This window comes from Salminus brasiliensis, chromosome 17 (assembly GCF_030463535.1).
Source record: "Salminus brasiliensis chromosome 17, fSalBra1.hap2, whole genome shotgun sequence".
In the NCBI taxonomy this organism is placed as follows: domain Eukaryota; kingdom Metazoa; phylum Chordata; class Actinopteri; order Characiformes; family Bryconidae; genus Salminus; species Salminus brasiliensis.
The window spans coordinates 32,182,135-32,200,430 of NC_132894.1; the positions used below are offsets into that span (position 1 = coordinate 32,182,135).

General features: G+C 40.7%; 2 protein-coding genes across 8 annotated transcripts; both read left to right on the forward strand.

Annotated features, from left to right (window-relative positions):
* The first annotated feature begins 9 nt into the window (after positions 1-9).
* On the forward strand, positions 10-4,736 carry LOC140537986 (Fc receptor-like protein 5). Of its 5 annotated transcripts, none has more exons than XM_072660353.1 (10): positions 10-98; positions 226-252; positions 1,024-1,320; positions 1,402-1,695; positions 2,489-2,758; positions 3,081-3,383; positions 3,732-3,863; positions 3,960-3,987; positions 4,086-4,196; positions 4,421-4,736. In XM_072660353.1, the coding sequence occupies exons 1-9, from the start codon at positions 59-61 to the stop codon at positions 4,171-4,173; spliced, it is 1,479 nt and encodes a 492-aa protein (XP_072516454.1). In that variant the 5' UTR covers positions 10-58; the 3' UTR covers positions 4,174-4,196; positions 4,421-4,736. The 5 variants fall into 5 exon arrangements, with proteins under 5 accessions (XP_072516454.1, XP_072516453.1, XP_072516455.1 ...); XM_072660355.1 differs by adding an exon at positions 697-810 and having other exon boundaries at positions 52-98; positions 1,042-1,320; positions 4,086-4,736; XM_072660352.1 differs by having other exon boundaries at positions 4,086-4,736.
* A 1,097-nt stretch (positions 4,737-5,833) lies between these two features.
* On the forward strand, positions 5,834-17,435 carry LOC140538444 (uncharacterized). Of its 3 annotated transcripts, none has more exons than XM_072660967.1 (12): positions 5,834-6,094; positions 7,149-7,175; positions 7,581-7,883; positions 8,800-8,817; positions 9,238-9,525; positions 11,185-11,451; positions 11,909-12,208; positions 13,972-14,073; positions 14,228-14,255; positions 14,376-14,451; positions 14,926-14,991; positions 15,214-17,435. In XM_072660967.1, the coding sequence occupies exons 2-12, from the start codon at positions 7,169-7,171 to the stop codon at positions 16,747-16,749; spliced, it is 2,991 nt and encodes a 996-aa protein (XP_072517068.1). In that variant the 5' UTR covers positions 5,834-6,094; positions 7,149-7,168; the 3' UTR covers positions 16,750-17,435. The 3 variants fall into 3 exon arrangements, with proteins under 3 accessions (XP_072517068.1, XP_072517066.1, XP_072517067.1); XM_072660965.1 differs by having other exon boundaries at positions 5,834-5,993; XM_072660966.1 differs by lacking the exon at positions 8,800-8,817 and having other exon boundaries at positions 5,834-5,993.
* The last annotated feature ends 861 nt before the right edge of the window (positions 17,436-18,296 follow it).

The window sequence follows — 18,296 nt, forward strand, 5'->3', positions numbered from 1 at the left end:
AACATAAAAAGCTCCACCTAAGGTCACAATGCTAGCAGTGGAGTAAAAGAGCTCCAGAATGGGAGAAGGTTTGGGGTTACAGCTGATGTCAATCTTACGTGAGTTGCACATTCTATCAGTATCTCGCAGCATGAAAAGGACAGAGAACATATTTTAATGTTTAATGCTGGCTTTAGTATGTGCTCAAGTGTCTAAACAGTCTGTTTTCCTCTGTTTGTATTTCAGTTTTGGCTGGAGATGTGACTAAAACAGGTAGATTTGCACCATTTTAGATAGATTAGACAGTGGCATTAAAGGAATCATTTGGTGAAAAATCTAATTAATATGAGTTATGCTTTACCCAAGATGCAATCAATCTGTGAGGATGTGTTTAGTATTTGATGTTTGCTTCTTTGTTGTAAAATGGGAGTTGCTACGCAAACGTTGCTAACAAACATTGGATTTGGATTGTCACCATTCTCATGTGTGTAAATACATGCCCACAATTCAACCAAAACATAACATGTCCAGACCTCCATGTCTTCAAGCAGACAAATGTGGTTTAAAAAAATCATGTATTAGGTGTTTATTTTGTCAAATTATTCCTTTTCTCCCAATTTGTTACTTCCAATTAACCCACCTGTTTGTACCTCCCCTTATTAATAGCAGTGCTCCTGTGCCTCCTCTGAAGTATGCTATTATGCTCTTTTCAAAAAGTGCCAGGGAGCTGACACGCCCCAGCTCCACCGCACCAACCATCGCACACCTCTGCCGGCCAACATCGCAATAAGTCAATTGTGCTCTCTCAGACTCCGGCTGCTGATGGCAAAGGTGCACGGCTTGTAGTTTTCTTGACAAGCTTTTGCAGCAATAAGTTAATATGTTGGAAAGTGGTGATAGTCTATGTCCAGTGTTTCTTAGCAACATTAGCCTACAACAGCACACATCAGATAGCCCAATATGTCTTGGATGATAGATTACATTTGGGGTCAGTGATAAATCACGTTAACTTGATTATTAGATGAACTCCTTCATTAATCTCAGGCTCTTTATTGTGTGCAGGCGGATCGATTCCGAGGCCTCAGTTCACGGGGCCTAACATGGCCTACCTGAAATCTACAGAAATGTTTGAATGTAAGCTGTCGAGGTGGTCATCACCTCTGACCTACGAGCTCATTAAAAGCCCTGGGGAGGTTCTTGAGTCGATAGATGATCCACTGGGAGGCCAGCCAGTCACTTTCACTTTGAGGGTCAATGAGAGGTCAGAGGGACAGTACGTATGCAGAGTGAGATCAAGAGGGCAAACCAGCACCAGCGATGCTTTAAACTTACAAGTAGTGAGTGAGTAAGATATTTAAGCAGAACTGGTGAGCGTGGAATTAAAAAAGGTAAATTTTAACACTTTCATTTTCTCCTCCTCAGTCCCTGTACAAGGTGTCCAATTAGTCACCGATCCTGACCCGCCTGTCATCTACGAGGGGTCTGGGTTTACCCTGCACTGTCAGGTCAAAAAGGGGACTCACCTCGCTTACGTGTGGTACCACAACAAACAGGAGCTGAACCCACCCTCGGCCTTCCATCATCTCTCTGGAAATACACTGACAGTGGACAGAGCTGGCGAAGGGCATGCTGGGTACTACACATGTATGGCCAATAACAAGATGGGGAACAACAGTAGATACTCCAGCAGCACAGAGGTCACCGTTGTTGTGAAAAGTAATAGGGTTTGGTTAATTACTCCAAATCTTTACATACTTTACATACCTTATGACCTTTTGGACCCTCTGCTTTTTCTTCATTCATTAATCTTATGTCTTTGCATGTTTATATCTTTATATTCAGTAGCTACTGTGGATGACTAATCAGCGATAACAATAACACCACCTGCCTAATATTAAGTAGAACCGTCGTGGCATGGACTCAGGAGGTGTCCTGTGACACCAAGGCATTAGCAGCAGATCCTTTAAGTCCTCTTAAGTTGTGAGGTGGGGCCTCCATGGATCACATCAATGACCCTTAGGTGCCCTGTTGCCAGTTTATTGGTGGTTCCTTTCTTGAATATGTATAAAAAAAACAAGTCGGGGCCAACAGTGGCAATAAAGAAGTGTAAGAATCAGCCAGTCTCACTATTTACAAAGTTTTCTTGCTGGCTGTGGCATCAGTGAGTAAGAGGGTTGAGTTTTATTTTGTATGAAATTGGCAAATACAAAAAAATTGGTTTGCTAGCAGCCAAAAACATCACACACAAGGAAGTCCTTACCAACCTTTTTTTTACCCCAATTATTAGTAATTTTCAATTCCCACCTACTAGCTAGGACTTCCTTAATCACTAGATGAAGCCAGAGAGAATGAGGGCTAGCATGTGCTCCCTTCAAGTCACATGAAGCGAGCCACTGTATCTTTACAAAGTACTCCAAAACAACATCATTGGACAGTTTGAGTGTAGAACTGTAATACTTTACAAAGCTTTACACAATAATGACTTCAGTATGTGTCTCATCATTCACAGAATACCTGTCAGCTCCCAGGCTTTCATTCACCCTCTACCATCATGGCTCTGGTTACCATGCTAATGTCAGCTGCAGGTCGGCACGCGGCAGCCCGCCGGTGACGTTCCAGCTCCTGCTGGATGGAAAGGAAGTGCCTGTTCAGCAGACAGGTTTGCTGGAGGCCTGGTTTAGTCTGCCTGTCTCTGTGGGGCTGGATATGGGAACGGTGCAGTGTAAGGCAGAGACTGACATTCAGCAGCTTCTTAGCGACCCAAAGGACCTGGAAGTGGGTGAGTAGTCAGAATTACAGCGATGGTTCTGGATCTGAGGACAGGAGTATGGACAAAATTAAGGTTTAAAGATGTAGATACTTGTTCATCTTGGAAATGGGCTTCTTCTTTGCTGTAGTAACAGTCTCTGCTCTGTAGGAATACATAGAACCATTGCTATGTGGTCATCAGTGAGATTAGGTACTGATGCTGGATGATTAGTTCTGCCAGTCCAACCCAATCACTCCAGAGAATGCATTTCCACTGCTCCACAAGCATTTGAACAAGTCACAAAGCCATCAGTTTTACTTGTGCATGATTCAAATATACACATCTCCTTCAGTTCCAGTAGGAGGCACTGCACGTGTCCTGGTGGAGTACCTCCAGACAGCAGACTCTGTGGTGGTGGCTGCCCTGCTCCAGTGTGTCATCACCAGAGGAACTTTCCCACTTTTCTCCTGGTCCTTCAACCGCACCATCCTACAAGCAGAGGAAGACTCTCATGCCTTAACTCTGAATGGCCGCATCCTAGTCGTCACAGCCATCAGTGCTGGGATCTCAGGTTCTTACAGTTGCAGAGCGCGGGACAGCTTTAACCCCAACTCATCTTGGGTGGACAGTGAGGAGGTGTTGGTTAAAATGACAGGTAAGATGGTGCGGCCTTGTGTTCCTATTAGGTTTTGCAGTCAGTTACTAAAATACTGTACCCACGTTTAGTGTTGCAATATGTAATTTGGGTCGATCACTAAGATCTAGTGATAATATGATCGTAATGGATCTCTATGGATATCTTCTAAAATAAAATTGGTATATTTCTAAGCCAAACCAATCTGTAGTATTAAATTAGGAATTAAGAAAATCTTGTAATCCTGTAATCATGTGTATCATTATGTAATGCCTCTATGTCTTGTTTTGCTTTAAGAAAATTGCCTCAGTGCCTTTAGTGTTGGTTGTCATGATAGTGATCACTGCTCTGCTTTACATTCTATCATAGAGGTAGAGATGACCTCGGTAGAAGTCCTCGCCGTGGCGTTCTGCTGTTTCCTGCTGGTGGTTATTGTGGCAGGGGCGTGCTGTTTGTACTGCAGCATCAACCATGAGCGCTACCAAGACAGTAGCACTGGCCGTATGTCTCTAAACCCTGGCCGGTCATTTAAGAGTGTAATTTCTATTCACATGACATGACAACACATACACACTTCTATCTCCCTCTCTTTTTTAGGGGAAGAGGACTGCTGGGAGCAGACCAAGTGAGATCTTACATTTGCATGCATTTTTTATGCATTTTTAAGCACCAATAATGAGTGAGATTGACTACACATGCCCTGGCCTGTTCTTTACTTTTTAGCCCTGAGACAGGTCATGCCATGCTAGAGACCGGACCTGGGCCACAGGTTGAAGAGGTGGAGGCAGATTTTATGGAAGTTGAAGTTTAGAATGAGGCCTAAAGGCTAAACAGGTCAAATTGCACTTGCATATTATAGTCACTTTACAATAAGGGTCAAATATAAGGTCTAATTTATTAATTGATCAGTCACATTAATTACATTTATCAGCACAAAAGTAAATGTGTCAGAGTTAGCCAACCGGGTTCTTTTGTAGTCCCAGCTTATGCTTAGCAGAAAGCTACTGACTAACTGTCTTTATTTTCCTGATTTTCCATCTTCCACAATTTCATAGCAGCATCTGATCGAGCGAGACCTGCTGCAGCCCTCTAGACACTCAAGACTTTGTGGCTTGGAACAAATACCCAACAGGATCTGGAACCAGCCTACTGATCTTATTTATTACAGACAATTTATTTACGTTTTGTTTTTCTCTTCTTTATTTGTAATACAGTACATTACTGTGATAACAATGTGTTTTTGATGCCAAAAACACAATCTATGTTAATTGCATTCTAAGTTGTTTTGTATGCTAGTAAATGCACACAAAATGTCAGTCCTGTTTTTACCTTGCTAAATGGTTGATACCTCAAAATAAAAGCATTTAAAGCCAAGTTTGGAGGTTCTTTAAATGTGGAAATGCAATTAATGTTCAAAAAGACATCAGAATAATCAGAATAACTGAAAATATTTTCCATGTTTAACAAATGGCTTTCAATTTTTTTCTGGCTGCACTGAGCAAAGGTATACTATGTAGACATTTTGGGACACTTGCTCATTCAAGGCCTGTCTTTACTGTTCAAGGAAGAAGGTTTTCTACTAGAATTTGAAGCACTGCTGTAAGGATTTGATTGCATTCAGTAACAAGAGTGTTAGTGAGGTCAATGTGTTGGATGATTAACACCCCACCTCATTCCTGACTCTCCAACACCATCCAATCCCAAAAGGCCCAATGCTTGGGGGCTTTATACACCTCAATACCACGCTTGGTCTTAGGCATGGTGACAATAAGTACATGTTTATCCACTCCAGAGAGTCCTATTCTATTGGCAGTACTTCTCAACAGGGACTAGACAAGCTATGTGGGTGCATTTGCATATCTGTGTCAGGAATGGGTGCAACTTAAAGTAGCTGAATGCGTTCATTTGAAGGGTGTCCACAAACATTTGGACATGTGGAAAAAATAGTGCAGAGTTTCAGTTGCAGTGCAAAAAACACTTCTCCAACTGTTAAAAATGTGGGTGGATTGGTCATGCTTTGGGGTTGTGTTGCAGCCAGTGGCACATTTACATTTTACTGGTCCAGGAAAGAATGAATTTGATGAAATACCAGCAAATTCTAGAAGTAAACATCAAAAGCTAGCTAGAGGTCTTGCCATGGCCGTCAGAGTCCCCCACCTAAACGTCATTGAAAATCTCCGGATAGACCTCAGTGTAGAGCAGTGCACAGCAAGACGGGCTGGTCTGAGTAAACGGCTTTCCTTACTGTGTGATTCTCCTCTGTTAGTGATTGGAGGGTGCAAACCACAGGACAGTAGCTCTCCTATCAGCCCAGTGCAGATGGTGAAGTGGAGAGAGACTAAAAAGGGTGTGTCATATCCAGCTCTCCCCAGCATGAGGTGTGTCTCTCTCAGTGTGCATATGCACGTGTGTGTTTTCTGGCTCAACTGTTCAACTTCAAAAGTTCAACTGTCACCATTTAGAGTTCGGCATCTTAGGATTTAACGAGATGTATTCGGTTTGCTGGTCTGGTCCCGTTCTGCTGATATCAACAGTCTGATATTTGAGGACACAAACATCAGATTTTAGAGGCCACAAACTGGATTATGACCAAAATGAGGTTTCCTTCTGAACTTCTGCTGGTTCTTCTGGGTAAAAAAGACAATTCTTTATTATTCTATTCAGAATACTTTTACAAATAACGGAGTCACAAATGGTTCTTTGAGCTGTAGAAGAACCATAAAGAACCATAGGTATGTGTTTCTAGCACCTTTATTTTTAAGAGCATACTGTGCCAGAGTCTTTTGAGAGCATGTGTGACTGTGTTAGCTTAACCATGTCTAAAGCTCTCCTGGAGAAAGATCAGTGTTTCCAGTTGCTATCTAGCATCTAGTTTATCTTATCCAATCTATCCTCATTTATGTGCAGCCTTGGAGGTGTGAAGAGCCTTCTAGAAGGTATTTATTAAAAGTAGTTCTTCTGTGGTGTGTGTATTTAATTAAAATTCAATTAAAGAAAATGTACCCAGGCCAAGGTCCAGAACATCTAACAAGGTCTAAACTCCATAAAAAACACACTCTTTGAATTTGACTGAATTTTTAGGTATCGGGACTTCATATAAAAAACATCTGGTCTTTAGAGTACAACACATAGCAGATTCCACGTGTCATTATTTATTTAACACAAATGGAGAAGCTCATTAACTCATAGCTTCATGAACCATCTGCAGCAATAGTTTGAAGTAATGGTTTTCTGTAAGACTTCTGTAAAGTCTCTCACATTGTTCTGGAGGCCCACATCTTCTTTACACTGTTGCTTCAGTTCATTGAGGATTGGTGGGCATTAATTTATGCACAGCTCTCCTAAGGTACCGCCACAGCATTTCAGTTGGGTTGGGCTTTGGACTTTGGACTTTGACTGGGCCCCTGCAGCGCCTTGATTCTTTTCTTTTCCAGCCATTCTGTTGTGCATTTTCTGGTGTGCTTGGGATCATTGTCCTGTTGCATGACCCAATGTCAACCAAGCTTAAGCTTTTGGATAGATGGCCTCACATTTGACTCTAGAATACTTTGGTATAAAGAGAAGTTAAAGAAGGTAAAAGACAATCCATAAAATCCATAAAAATGACTGACATGGTGCGTGACTGAAACCACTGAGAAACTCTGGTAATAAATTTTTTCACCCCACCTCACCATATAAAACTAGTCCCATCCATATTGGGCTTTAGACAAATACTGAATAAAGTTTAGAAATAGTAGTCTTCTATGTGCCTGTGTTTCATGGCCTGTTCTTTCTTTTTTCCACTAGGCTTTTCTGGCATATGGCAAATGACAAGTAAGTGACCACATCTTCTCCAATGCAACCAGCTTCTGTTCTTCAAAAGATGCACACTGTTTAACTTACAACACTTACCCCAAACACCGTTGTTGTTCCTCATTCAAAGGAAAATCCAGCTTAACCAAAAACAGGGCTGGAAATCCAAAACACCAAAACTGCTGCATAACAGTGCAGACAGGTTTAGCACAATTGTCCCTCAGTAACACTGGACAGCAGACAACGGGTTGCTACCTGAACCTGACTTCATGATCACGGCTTTTCCTGTGTCAGACAGGGAAGCGTATATCAGTGCTAGGCTAAAAGCTAACCCTATCTATTATGAATGTATTTCTACAAACAATTTATTATTTATTCATCCTCGGCTGTTGCTTAAGTATGACACCGCGTCTCTTCCTATTTCAGACGGTGAGATATTAGGGAAACCCATGATCACCGGACCTTCTGATGGCATTTTAAAGAAGGTTGTAGAGTTTCTCTGCATTGTGGACCAACCCCCGTTAAACATGTCGGTTCTGTACGAGCTCTTTAAGGAAGGTGATTTTGTGAAGCCTTTTGGAGAGTACACTGCCCACGCTGGAGAGCCTGCCACATTTCCTCTGAGAGTCAGACTTGCCCATGATGGAAGGTTTATATGCAAAGCCAGCGGACACAACAACACAGAGGTCGAACCCTCATACAGTGACCCATTGCGCTTCAGAGTTATTGGTGAGTAAAACACAAAAGCAAAAGGCTCGGAGTCAGATGCTCACTACTGAAAGAGCAATTTAGCTTAAAGCAGTGAAGGAGAACAGTGGTGAGAACAGATCAACTTTATGCTTTTTGGAGATCAGTTCCTCTTCTACTCGCTTTATTATTCACAGTAACAGAAAATCTGAACAGGGGGTTCCCTAACATTTGCATGTCAGTTTATATGGATGCTTCTTCAGTAGGTGGATCTTTTAACCATTGAAACATAACAACAATTTTTTTGTTTTCATTTAGTGCTGTCAACATTAACGACTCATCTACAAACTTTAACACATTCATATTTCTTAGCGCACATTTATCATCTTACCCAGTGTAGCCCCAACCTTCTCCCATAGGTCTCTCTCTTTACGGGGCCTAGTGACGTATTAGCATTTTTATTTAGCGAGTGTCACTACTATTGAGCTCAGAGGGTAGATTACGCTTTCTTTATGCTGAAATATGGATTAAATCTCATAACTATCTCTCATTCTCCTACACACACACACACAGCTGCTCCTCTCTTAGCTCTTTGCTTAATCCAGCCCAATGACAGATCATCTATTCATCTCTTGGTGAAGCATTTTCTCTGTTTAAGCTTTTGTGTTCGAGCTTCGCCATGTTCGAGGCTAAATTTCATTAAACTAAACAGAGATATCATAAGAAAAATTCAAGAATGTGGTAGCTAACATAGTTAGAATATTGTTATGATTAACCTGATTAAATATTTGAATCAGTTGACGCCACTATTTTATTTATGTCACGACTGTGTATATGACCAAGACTGAACTTCTATAGAATTCAAATATTTAATATTTATTTGCCAGATGGTAAAGTGCAGAAATCCAGGTTTTTCTAAAGGGTTCTCTTACATTTTCACACTTTATTTATTTTCCAGAGCATCTGGGACACACAGGTAACCTTAGTTACGATGTCGTGGCCGGAGTGGGGGGTCAAATAGGCCCAAGTTGTTGGACCATGGCAGTGTGTATGTATGAGGGTGGAAATATCTCTCTAAATATGCAGCTACAGCATGATAATGTCCATTAAAAAATACACCAATAAAACCAATAAATAGCCTTAACAGCCTATATGACCAACTCTCCATCTCACAACATAGGCCTACTTGAAACCCCCCAGCCCCAACATCCTAACTATGATGGACACACAGGAAGCTAGACAGCTCACTGAAATATTCAGTCACTCCTGATATCATCCCTTATAAATAATTATACCAAGTAAATATTGTACTTTTCTAAACAGGGGAGAAATAATGTCTTTAAATGTTTTTAAATGTTTTTTTCTTTTTCAACACATTTGTTTTATTGTGTTTCAGAAAAGGCAGAAGGTGCACGTATCACATTAGACCCAGATTCTGAGGAATTCTGGGAGGGAGACAATGTGACCCTAAGGTGCAGTGTGGTTATAGGGAGTTACATCTTGTATGATTGGTTCCTGAATGTCGCGCCCATTGAGCTGCACTTTAACAGCTCCCATGGAGAACTGACCATTACGAGTCTCTCCACCAACGACAGTGGGGAATACAGCTGTGTGGCTTCAAACGAATACAGCAATGGCACTCTCATCTCCAGCAGCACTATCAGCAAGAATCTGCGTGTTAAAGGTAGTATCATATTCATATTCGATCATACGTACTGTATAACTCTGCTGATGGAAGGCTTCTGTTTTATTAATGTGGAGAAAAGTCCTTTGCTTCAACCTGAATATCTGTTACATTTATATATTACACCTATTTATAGCTTTTGCTGGAAATTATGTTATTATTGTGCAGAACGTAGCACTGAGTCAAAAGACACATTTTGTTGATTTGTAAACAAGTGAATAAATCTTCTACACAATACAAACAAAATTATAAACAAGACCTTCAATAATTCCTGTTTATTTTCTGAATTTAACATTTTTCACGATTTTAATGTGCTTAACTATATGATCAAATGTTCGTGGACACCCCTTTTAATGAATGCATTCAGCTATTTTAAGATGCACCCATTACTCACAAATGTGCAAATAGCTAGAGTAAGCAAGAGGGGTATAAAGACCCCCAGCATTGAGCTCTGGAGCAGCGGAAGAACTGTGTTCTCTGGAATGATGGATGATTTTCCATTTAATACTTTTGGATGATTTGGGATAAGGGATGAGGTGGGGTGGTGATTACCCAACGTCCTGACTTCACTAACACTGTTGGCATTGAATGAAATCAAATCCTCACAGCAGTGGTGCAGTGGGCAGTGGTGGCTCAGCGGTTAGAGCGCCGGGCTGTTGATAACAGGGTTGTGGGTTCAGTTCCTGGGCTTGGCAAGCTGCCACTGTTGGGCCCTTGAGCAAGGCCCTTTACTTTCTCTGCTGCGCTGGAGTTGGCTGCCCACCTGTGTGTGTGTGTACTAACTGCCCCTAGTTCACTAGTGTGTGTGTTCACTTCCACAGATGGGTTAAATGCAGAGGACACATTTTGCTGTACTGTGACAAATACGTGCACCTTTACCTTTTCAGTGCTCCTAAAGCCTTTTCTGAAGAGTAGCTGCCTGATTAGAAACTGCACAATTTATAAACAGTTCATTTCAACTGCTGAAGTAATGAGACTTTTCTAAAAGTGTACTGAGTAAAAGGTACAGATTTGTCTTGTAAATGTAGGTTGTAGAATAAAAAATAATAATAATAAAAAAAAATATATATATATAACCTTTTAGTGAGTAAAAAGCACAGTTTTTTCTAGTGAAATGTGGGGTGTGGGAGTAAAGTAGTATAAAGTGGCAGAAATAAACACGTAATAAAACAAAAATACAAAATAAATATATATTTAAAAAATGAGCAAAATTAAATTAGCTACAGCATACACTGGAGATGAGCAGAGTCTGCCATGCTCCAAATACACTGGACAAGTTTGCATGCTTTCCTGGTATCTGTGTAGGCACATACTGTTAGACTGTTGCTTCTGCCTGATTGCCCCCTACCCACACTCCCTCCATTTTTCGCTACTACCTATTAAAAATTAATGGAGGCGAAATTACGAATGATAAATTAGCACGCACTGGACATGCACTGTTACGGTCTTCTCCCGAATAATCCAGAGCTGAAGTCTAGCAGTTTTGCACTTAGAGAATCAGAAACACTGTGCATAATCCTTTGCATAAGACTGTATTTTGTATTTGTGTGGATTGTGAAATATATACTGCATTCAATATAATGAAATGCTCGCTCTCTCTCTCTCTCTTGCTCTTTTTTGTCTTGCTCTTTCGCCAATCTCCCATTCTGCCCGATGCAGAGCTTATGTCAGAACCAGAAATCTCATTTGCAGTTGTTAAAGATGGAAAGGGGATTTTCAGCGCCCTTGTGACGTGCAATTTGGACAAAGGAACCCCACCCATAACCTTCAGCCTTCTCAAAAACGATACCAGTGTTGCTAGTGAACGAGGCCTACGCACTGTATTCTCTGTGCCAATTCATCTGGACCAGGACATGGGCTTGGTGCAGTGCCAGGCAAACGATGGGACCAGAATGCTGAAGAGTAAACCCCTCAACCTCACAGTGGGTATGTTGACCACACAGGAAAAGCATTCATGTAGCAGAATGAACCTAAATACACAGACAGCATTCATGTGCTTGAAAAGGGAATAGAACTGGCTGCAGCCTCATATACACCAATCGGCCATAACTTTAAAACCACCTGCTTAATATTGTGTAGGTTTCCTTGATGTCGTTGCCAGTCCAGGCTCTTGATTACTGCTCTAAGTAACCTTTGAAAAGTGGGCAGGACATCGTTCACAAGAACTGCGTAATGCTGCATAACCCGAGTCATGTTTGTGTAAAATCCAGCAATATCACTTTGCCCCCTCAGTCCTGTACAGACAGTTCTGTAACTCTCAGATTGTCCAGAAAAGCATGTCCTTAAAGGGCATGATGCGCTTCCTGGCTGTAGGGAGGAGCAAAAATACCAAATCTCCATAATGCTGCTTTAATGTTCATTTTCCACTTTGTCACCCAAACAGAGTCAGTTGGAGGTGCCGTAGAAATGAAGATTCAGAAAATGGTGGAGCATGACTTTGAGGTTTTAGGCATTTGGCTGCAATGCAGTGTAGAGAGAGGAACCTTTCCACAATTCTACTGGTTCCTCAACAACACCATGCTAAAGAATCCAGGGTTATTTTACTTTTTGCTCAAGCCTAATGACGCAGTCTTGGCATTCATTTTGGCCCCGGAAGCTGCTGGCATCTACCACTGTGAGGCAGCCAACGAATTCGACAACACCATGACACTTCGGAGTCAGAAAGTCCTGATCAGTAAGAAAGGTAACTGACTATGTGTGGGCTTGTGTGAGGCCTGTGTATGTCTGCATGGATGCAGAGGGTGCAAAATCAATTAAATCTGACTAAGGCATAGATTAAGCCTAATTTTACATGTTTAGTATGAGTCATTTATCTCTATTATTAGTGCAAGGCCAAGCACTCATTTTGCCTGGGTGGTTAAAGGCCATGGCTCCTAAATCTGGTCCTTGAGTCTCCATTTTTTAATGTCTTTTCACTCTTGAATGGCATATTAATTAGTGCAGTGTTATTATCAGGTGCATTGGTAGCATGGGAGACTGAAAGATGTCCACTGTATGAATTATGAGTTGACCGACACCCGAGTTGACCGTGCTCCAGTTATGCATTCTGAGTTTACCCCAACTGGTTTGACAATCCTTTACTGGTGTTTTATGGTGAATCTTACCAAAATGTTCCACTTTTTATGCCCCAAGTTAGCAATATGCTGTATTTAAATACCATGAGAACACAGATAGAAGATGGACAGCACTGAATGTCTGGCTGATTTAATCAGACATAAAAATATATGTCTAATAGAAGTGCTAATGGACTGTAGAAAACTAGCTACTGTTTTTACTACTGTTGATGTACGGTGCGGCCATATTGGATATGTAACTCTGGGTAGGTGAGGCTCTCCAGACTTCCCAAGCAGAAATACAACCTGTGGGGAATTTCAGCAGAAGTTCTGTACTTGGAACTCAAAATTACTCCTGAACCAGGACTGAAAACCAGGGACATGGTTTGGACCAGTTTTTTTCAACAAGAAAATTCAATACTAAAAAAAAAAAAAAAGGAAAGAAAAAATAACTTTTTTATAATAATTTATAATGCAATACAGATTTACAGAGTTTACAAGCGTGTTCTTTTAATAAATACCGCGTTTCTAATTATTTTCCATTTCTGTTAGATTGTCTTTTCCAAGAAAAAGTACTACAAGGACGATATGGCTCATAAAAATACTTTATCTTATTGCATGCTATCTGGCACTACTGCTCTTTTCCATAATTGCATGTGACATTAATGATTTATGAAAATTATACCGTCACACAAACCTTCCAGCTTGACAGTAAATTTCATGCCAAAGCACTTTTGCCACGCTTAACGTGCTAGACGTGCATGTGGTGCCACCCAGTGGTAGATCTGTGTGGGTAGCCCAACTGGGAACCAGAAAGTTTAGCCCTCAGGTCCATTTTGGTCACATATGAATGATGGTACCAGGAGAAGTTAAACTTGGGTGCTATCTGGGTTGTACACTGCATATATGGGGCCTAGATGGGACCCATGTGAGATTAAGGTGGGCTCTAACAATAGGGCCCAACTGGGTTCACTGAATCCACCTAGTCCACGCTCCACCCATGTATATCCCACATGACCATGTCGGCTGGGACCACTGTAACCTAATAAATAGGACTTCATTACTGTGTTGCATATTTTGCATGGTGTAAGGGCAATGCAGCCATGGCCCAGTGTGTCAAAGTGATTGTTGATGGTAAACAAATATATATGCTGCTAAAAAAATGACATGCTAAAAAAATGTTGGAGTACTCCTTTAAGTTCAGGGTTCTCACTTTATAGAGCAGAAAACACACTCTCAGTAAAAGATGACGAATCTCAAATAATCATTTTTCTAAATTACGTAATTGGAGAGGGTCTAAAAATATAGGCCACAATCTATAGAACAGCTATAAAACCAATAGTATGTTCTTTATTAAAGAAGAGTAGGTCACTCCACTGTTTTCCTGCTTTAGTGATGAACAAAGTTCCAGTGAAGGTGGTGGCGGTCATCTTCACCTGTTTCTTCGTGGTGGTGGTCGCTGTGACTGCCTGTTGCCTTTATGGGCTGGTATTACGTGAGTATATCAATGATGCATATCAGTTTAGCATTCATGATGTTTCCATTCATAAACGTGTATATGTATTATTTGCAGAATCGTTACATGTCTGTGTCCTGTAGTAATTTATTTTTAGTGCCTAATTCCTCTGGTATTACCTGATTCCCACCAGGAAAGAGGACAACCAGCAAATACAGAGAGTAAGTTTATGAGGTTTATTTAAAACTAGACTGTAATTAGATTAGATTCCATTCTAGGGCCTTCTCCAGGAGATTTCTTGACCACTATCACCCTCAGGATATTTGTCTTTTTCTTTTTAGTCTCAAAGAAGACTTGCAGATGAGTAACATAACCGACATTGTTGAATATGAGGATGAATTTGATGAGGAGGGAATGGTGAGGACCCATTTTGTCAAAGCTTTTGGTATTAAAGGAAGGGTTTGGTAAACAATCTGCCCCTTGCATGGATCATACTGCATCAACGTGTCTGAAGTCTGACTAGTCTGCATTGGAACTATTGACTAATGTAGCTATCAAACAGTGAAAAATCATATACCACACTGTCATCTGTGGGCAACATGGGCAAAGGTACATCTAGGGGTTAAAGCAACACTATGGAAAATGGCCATTTCTTGATCCTTGGCTCCCCCTACAGTCAGGATTCAGTATAATTCACGCTTTAAGCCACCACTAAAGGACACTTTTTCTAGACGAACAGAGGAAAACACCCACCCCTGAAAGTGAAAGATACAGATAAAAGAAACATAAAGATAAAAAAAAATAATGTCATATGGTCTTTGTTATACATTTCGAATACATTTGGTGGAAAAACTGGAAGTGTGACTAACAGTCAGTGTTTTCCTTGTGTAGGCTGTAGATGCATTTGAAGAAGATCAGGACGTTGTAGAAGCCTCCAGGATAGAAGACTCTGATGAGGTACTGTGCTTCACACAAAGACTTCGGTGTTCCCTTGTGGAACAGCATCAGCATTCCAAAAACATTCAAAAGATTCCAGTCCTTCCACACAGTTCAAGAACATCAGTATTGTTCAAACTCTGCCAGTTCTCACACTCACACTCTGAATTCAGTTCTTCTGTCAAAGCAGGCCATAAATATGTGGCCTGAGACAGGTGGTAATAATGTTGGTTTGCTTTGCAGGATGAAGAGGAGGATGAAAACAGTGAGGGAGAACAGGAGGAAGAAACTAGTGAACAGGAAGAAGAAATTGGAGAACAGAAGGAGATGTCTGGACTACAGGGAGAAGAACTCAGAGTAAAAGAAGAAGAACCTGGAGTACAGGAGAAGATGTCTGGACTACAGGGAGAAGAACCTGAAGTGCAAGAGGAGGAACATAGAGTACAGGAAGACGAACCTGGAGTACAAGAGGAGGAACCTGGAGTGCATGAAGAAGAACCTGGAGTACAAAAAGAAGAACCTGGAGTACAAGAGGAGGAACCTGGAGTGCAAGAAGAAGAACCTGGAGTACAAAAAGAAGAACCTGAAGTACAGGGAGAAGATCCTGAAGTACAAGAAGAAGATCCTGGAGTACAAGAGGAGGAACCTGGAGTACAAGAAGAGGAACCTGGAGTACAAGAGGAAGGTCCTGAAGTACAAGAAGAAGATCCTGGAGTACAAGAAGAAGAACCTGGAGTACAAGAAAAAGAACCTGGAGTACAAGAAGAAGACCCTGGAGTACAAGAAGAAGATCCTGGAGTACAAGAAGAAGACCCTGGAGTACAAGAGGAGGAACCTGGAGTACAAGAAGAAGATCCTGAAGTACAAGAAGAAGAACCTGGAGTACAAGAGGAAGATCCTGGAGTACAAGAAGAAGATCCTGGAGTACAAGAAGAAGATCCTGGAGTAAAAGAGGAAGATCCTGGAGTACAAGAAGAAGGTCCTGAAGTACAAGAAGAAGATCCTGGAGTACAAGAAGAAAAACCTGGAGTACAAGAAGAAGATCCTGGAGTACAAGAAGAAGACCCTGGAGTACAAGAGGAGGAACCTGGAGTACAAGAAGAAGATCCTGAAGTACAAGAAGAAGAACCTGGAGTACAAGAGGAAGATCCTGGAGTACAAGAAGAAGATCCTGGAGTACAAGAAGAGAAACCTGGAGTACAGGGAGAAGAACCTGGAGAACAAGAGGAAGATCCTGGAGTACAAGAAGAAGATCCTGGAGTACAAGAGGAAGATCCTGGAGTACAAGAAGAAGGTCCTAAAGTACAAGAAGAAGATCCTGGAGTACAAGAAGAAGAACCTGGAGTACAAGAAGAAGATCCTGGAGTACAAGAAGAAGACCCTGGAGTACAAGAGGAGGAACCTGGAGTACAAGAAGAAGATCCTGGAGTACAAGAAGAAGAACCTGGAGTACAAGAGGAAGATCCTGGAGTACAAGAAGAAGATCCTGGAGTACAAGAAGAAGAACCTGGAGTACAAGAAGAAGAACCTGGAGTACAAGAGGAAGATCCTGGAGTACAAGAAGAAGATCCTGGAGTACAAGAGGAGAAACCTGGAGTACAGGGAGAAGAACCTGGAGAACAAGAAGAAGAACCTGGAGTACAAGAGGAAGAACCTGGAGTACAAGAAGAAGATCCTGAAGAACAAAAAGAAGAACCTGGAGTACAAGAGGAAGATCCTGTAGTACAGGGAGAAGAACCTAGAGAACAGGGGGAAGAAACTAATGTACAAGATGAATAGACCAACACACACAACACAGGCATTGTTAATGGCATAATAATCAGAGACGGAAAATACAGGTCCAGAAAATAAAAGCTCTGCCTCAGGAATTTGTTCCAATTGCTTGGGCAGCTGAGCTGCAAAAAATCCTGGGATGTTTTTTTTTTCCAGAACTGAATTTTCTTTATCTCTAATAATAATCAGGATGCACTGAAATGGAATTTGTGGGCTGATATTGGATATCTGATATGTTTCATGTACAGATCTGCTGATGCACTTGGATCAACATTACAGAGAAATATAGTGATTATTTCTGCAGGGCTCTGAATGCAGTACAATGAATAAAAGACTGTTACTTTAGGCCGCAGAAGTCCAGCATCATCTAAACACCCTGCTCTCCTGGAGCTCTATACATGAGTCATCAAATGTCAGTTGGAAGTAATATCAGTCAAATAAACATCCAATTTTTTTCAAACAATCCTTTTTTTTTCTGACCAGTCTGTCGTGGTGAACTATATGAAGGTCTTGCATTCTTCTGCATCAGGCTATTCTGCTTTTTTACTGCCTTTTTACTGGTTTTAAAGTGTTTTAAGAAAATGGTCAAATTGTTCCAAGAAAAAATGTATTGAATTTAAGTGGAAGGAAGGTTTTGAGTCGTGCTTTTTCATTGTTATATTTTTCCTGTAATAAAAGATTATGGTTTCCAATGTTTGTTTTTGTATGGGAGCGACTAAGGGAGTGAGGGAGGTAGGGAGTGACTTGAAGAGTGAAGGAGGTGGGAAGGGTCTAAAGGAGTGAAGGAGTGAATGAGGGAGGTGGTTAGTAAGGGAGTGACTGAAAGGATGGGAATAACTGGAGGAGCGAGGAGGGTATGGAGATACTGTGGTGGGAGTGGGGGGTGGGAGTGACTGTGGGAGTAAAGGAGGGAGTCTGGCAGGTTGGGAGTAACTGAGGGGAGTTTGAATCTAAAATGAAGCAAATCAAGCTAATCATTCAGAATGAGTCCCTTTGTGTCTTTTATTAGCCTTCATTTACGTACTGAAACGGAAAGTTCCCCCAGCACTTACAGGAAACTCCCCAGAAGAACCTTTCGGTTTACCAAACAGATTCATTTGATTCGCCTGTTTCAGTGAATCGGTTCAAGATTCATTTTATAAAGCGGTTAGACGTACAGTATCTCCATCATCTCCTCCACTTACAGACAATATAAGAACAGATAATACTGGTGTCTGAGTTCAAATATTTCATAAAACTTTCTGATGATGTTATATAGCTATATAAAAAATGATATTAAAATGTGATTATTAAATGTAAAAAATATTCCTTTTTAATTATATAATTTTAAAAATGATATTAAAATGTGATTATTAAATGTAAAAAATATTCCTTTTTAATTATATAATTTTAAAAATGATATTAAAATGTGATTATTAAATGTAAAAATATTCCTTTTTAATTATATAATTTTAAAAACGATATTAAAATGTGATTATTAAATGTAAAAATATTCCTTTTTAATTATATAATTTTAAAAATGATATTAAAATGTGATTATTAAATGTAAAAAT

Bases quoted from the DNA above. Each gene is read 5' to 3' on its own strand.
- LOC140538444 (XM_072660965.1), top strand. From the start codon at position 5,948: ATGACCAAAATGAGGTTTCCTTCTGAACTTCTGCTGGTTCTTCTGG. The intron at 11,452-11,908 runs GTATGTTGACCA...TCACCCAAACAG, and splicing joins ACCCCTCAACCTCACAGTGG to AGTCAGTTGGAGGTGCCGTA. The intron at 14,452-14,925 runs GTGAGGACCCAT...TTCCTTGTGTAG, and splicing joins AATTTGATGAGGAGGGAATG to GCTGTAGATGCATTTGAAGA.
- LOC140537986 (XM_072660352.1), top strand. From the start codon at position 59: ATGGGAGAAGGTTTGGGGTTACAGCTGATGTCAATCTTAC. The intron at 99-225 runs GTGAGTTGCACA...TTTGTATTTCAG, and splicing joins ACAGCTGATGTCAATCTTAC to TTTTGGCTGGAGATGTGACT. The intron at 3,384-3,731 runs GTAAGATGGTGC...ATTCTATCATAG, and splicing joins GGTGTTGGTTAAAATGACAG to AGGTAGAGATGACCTCGGTA.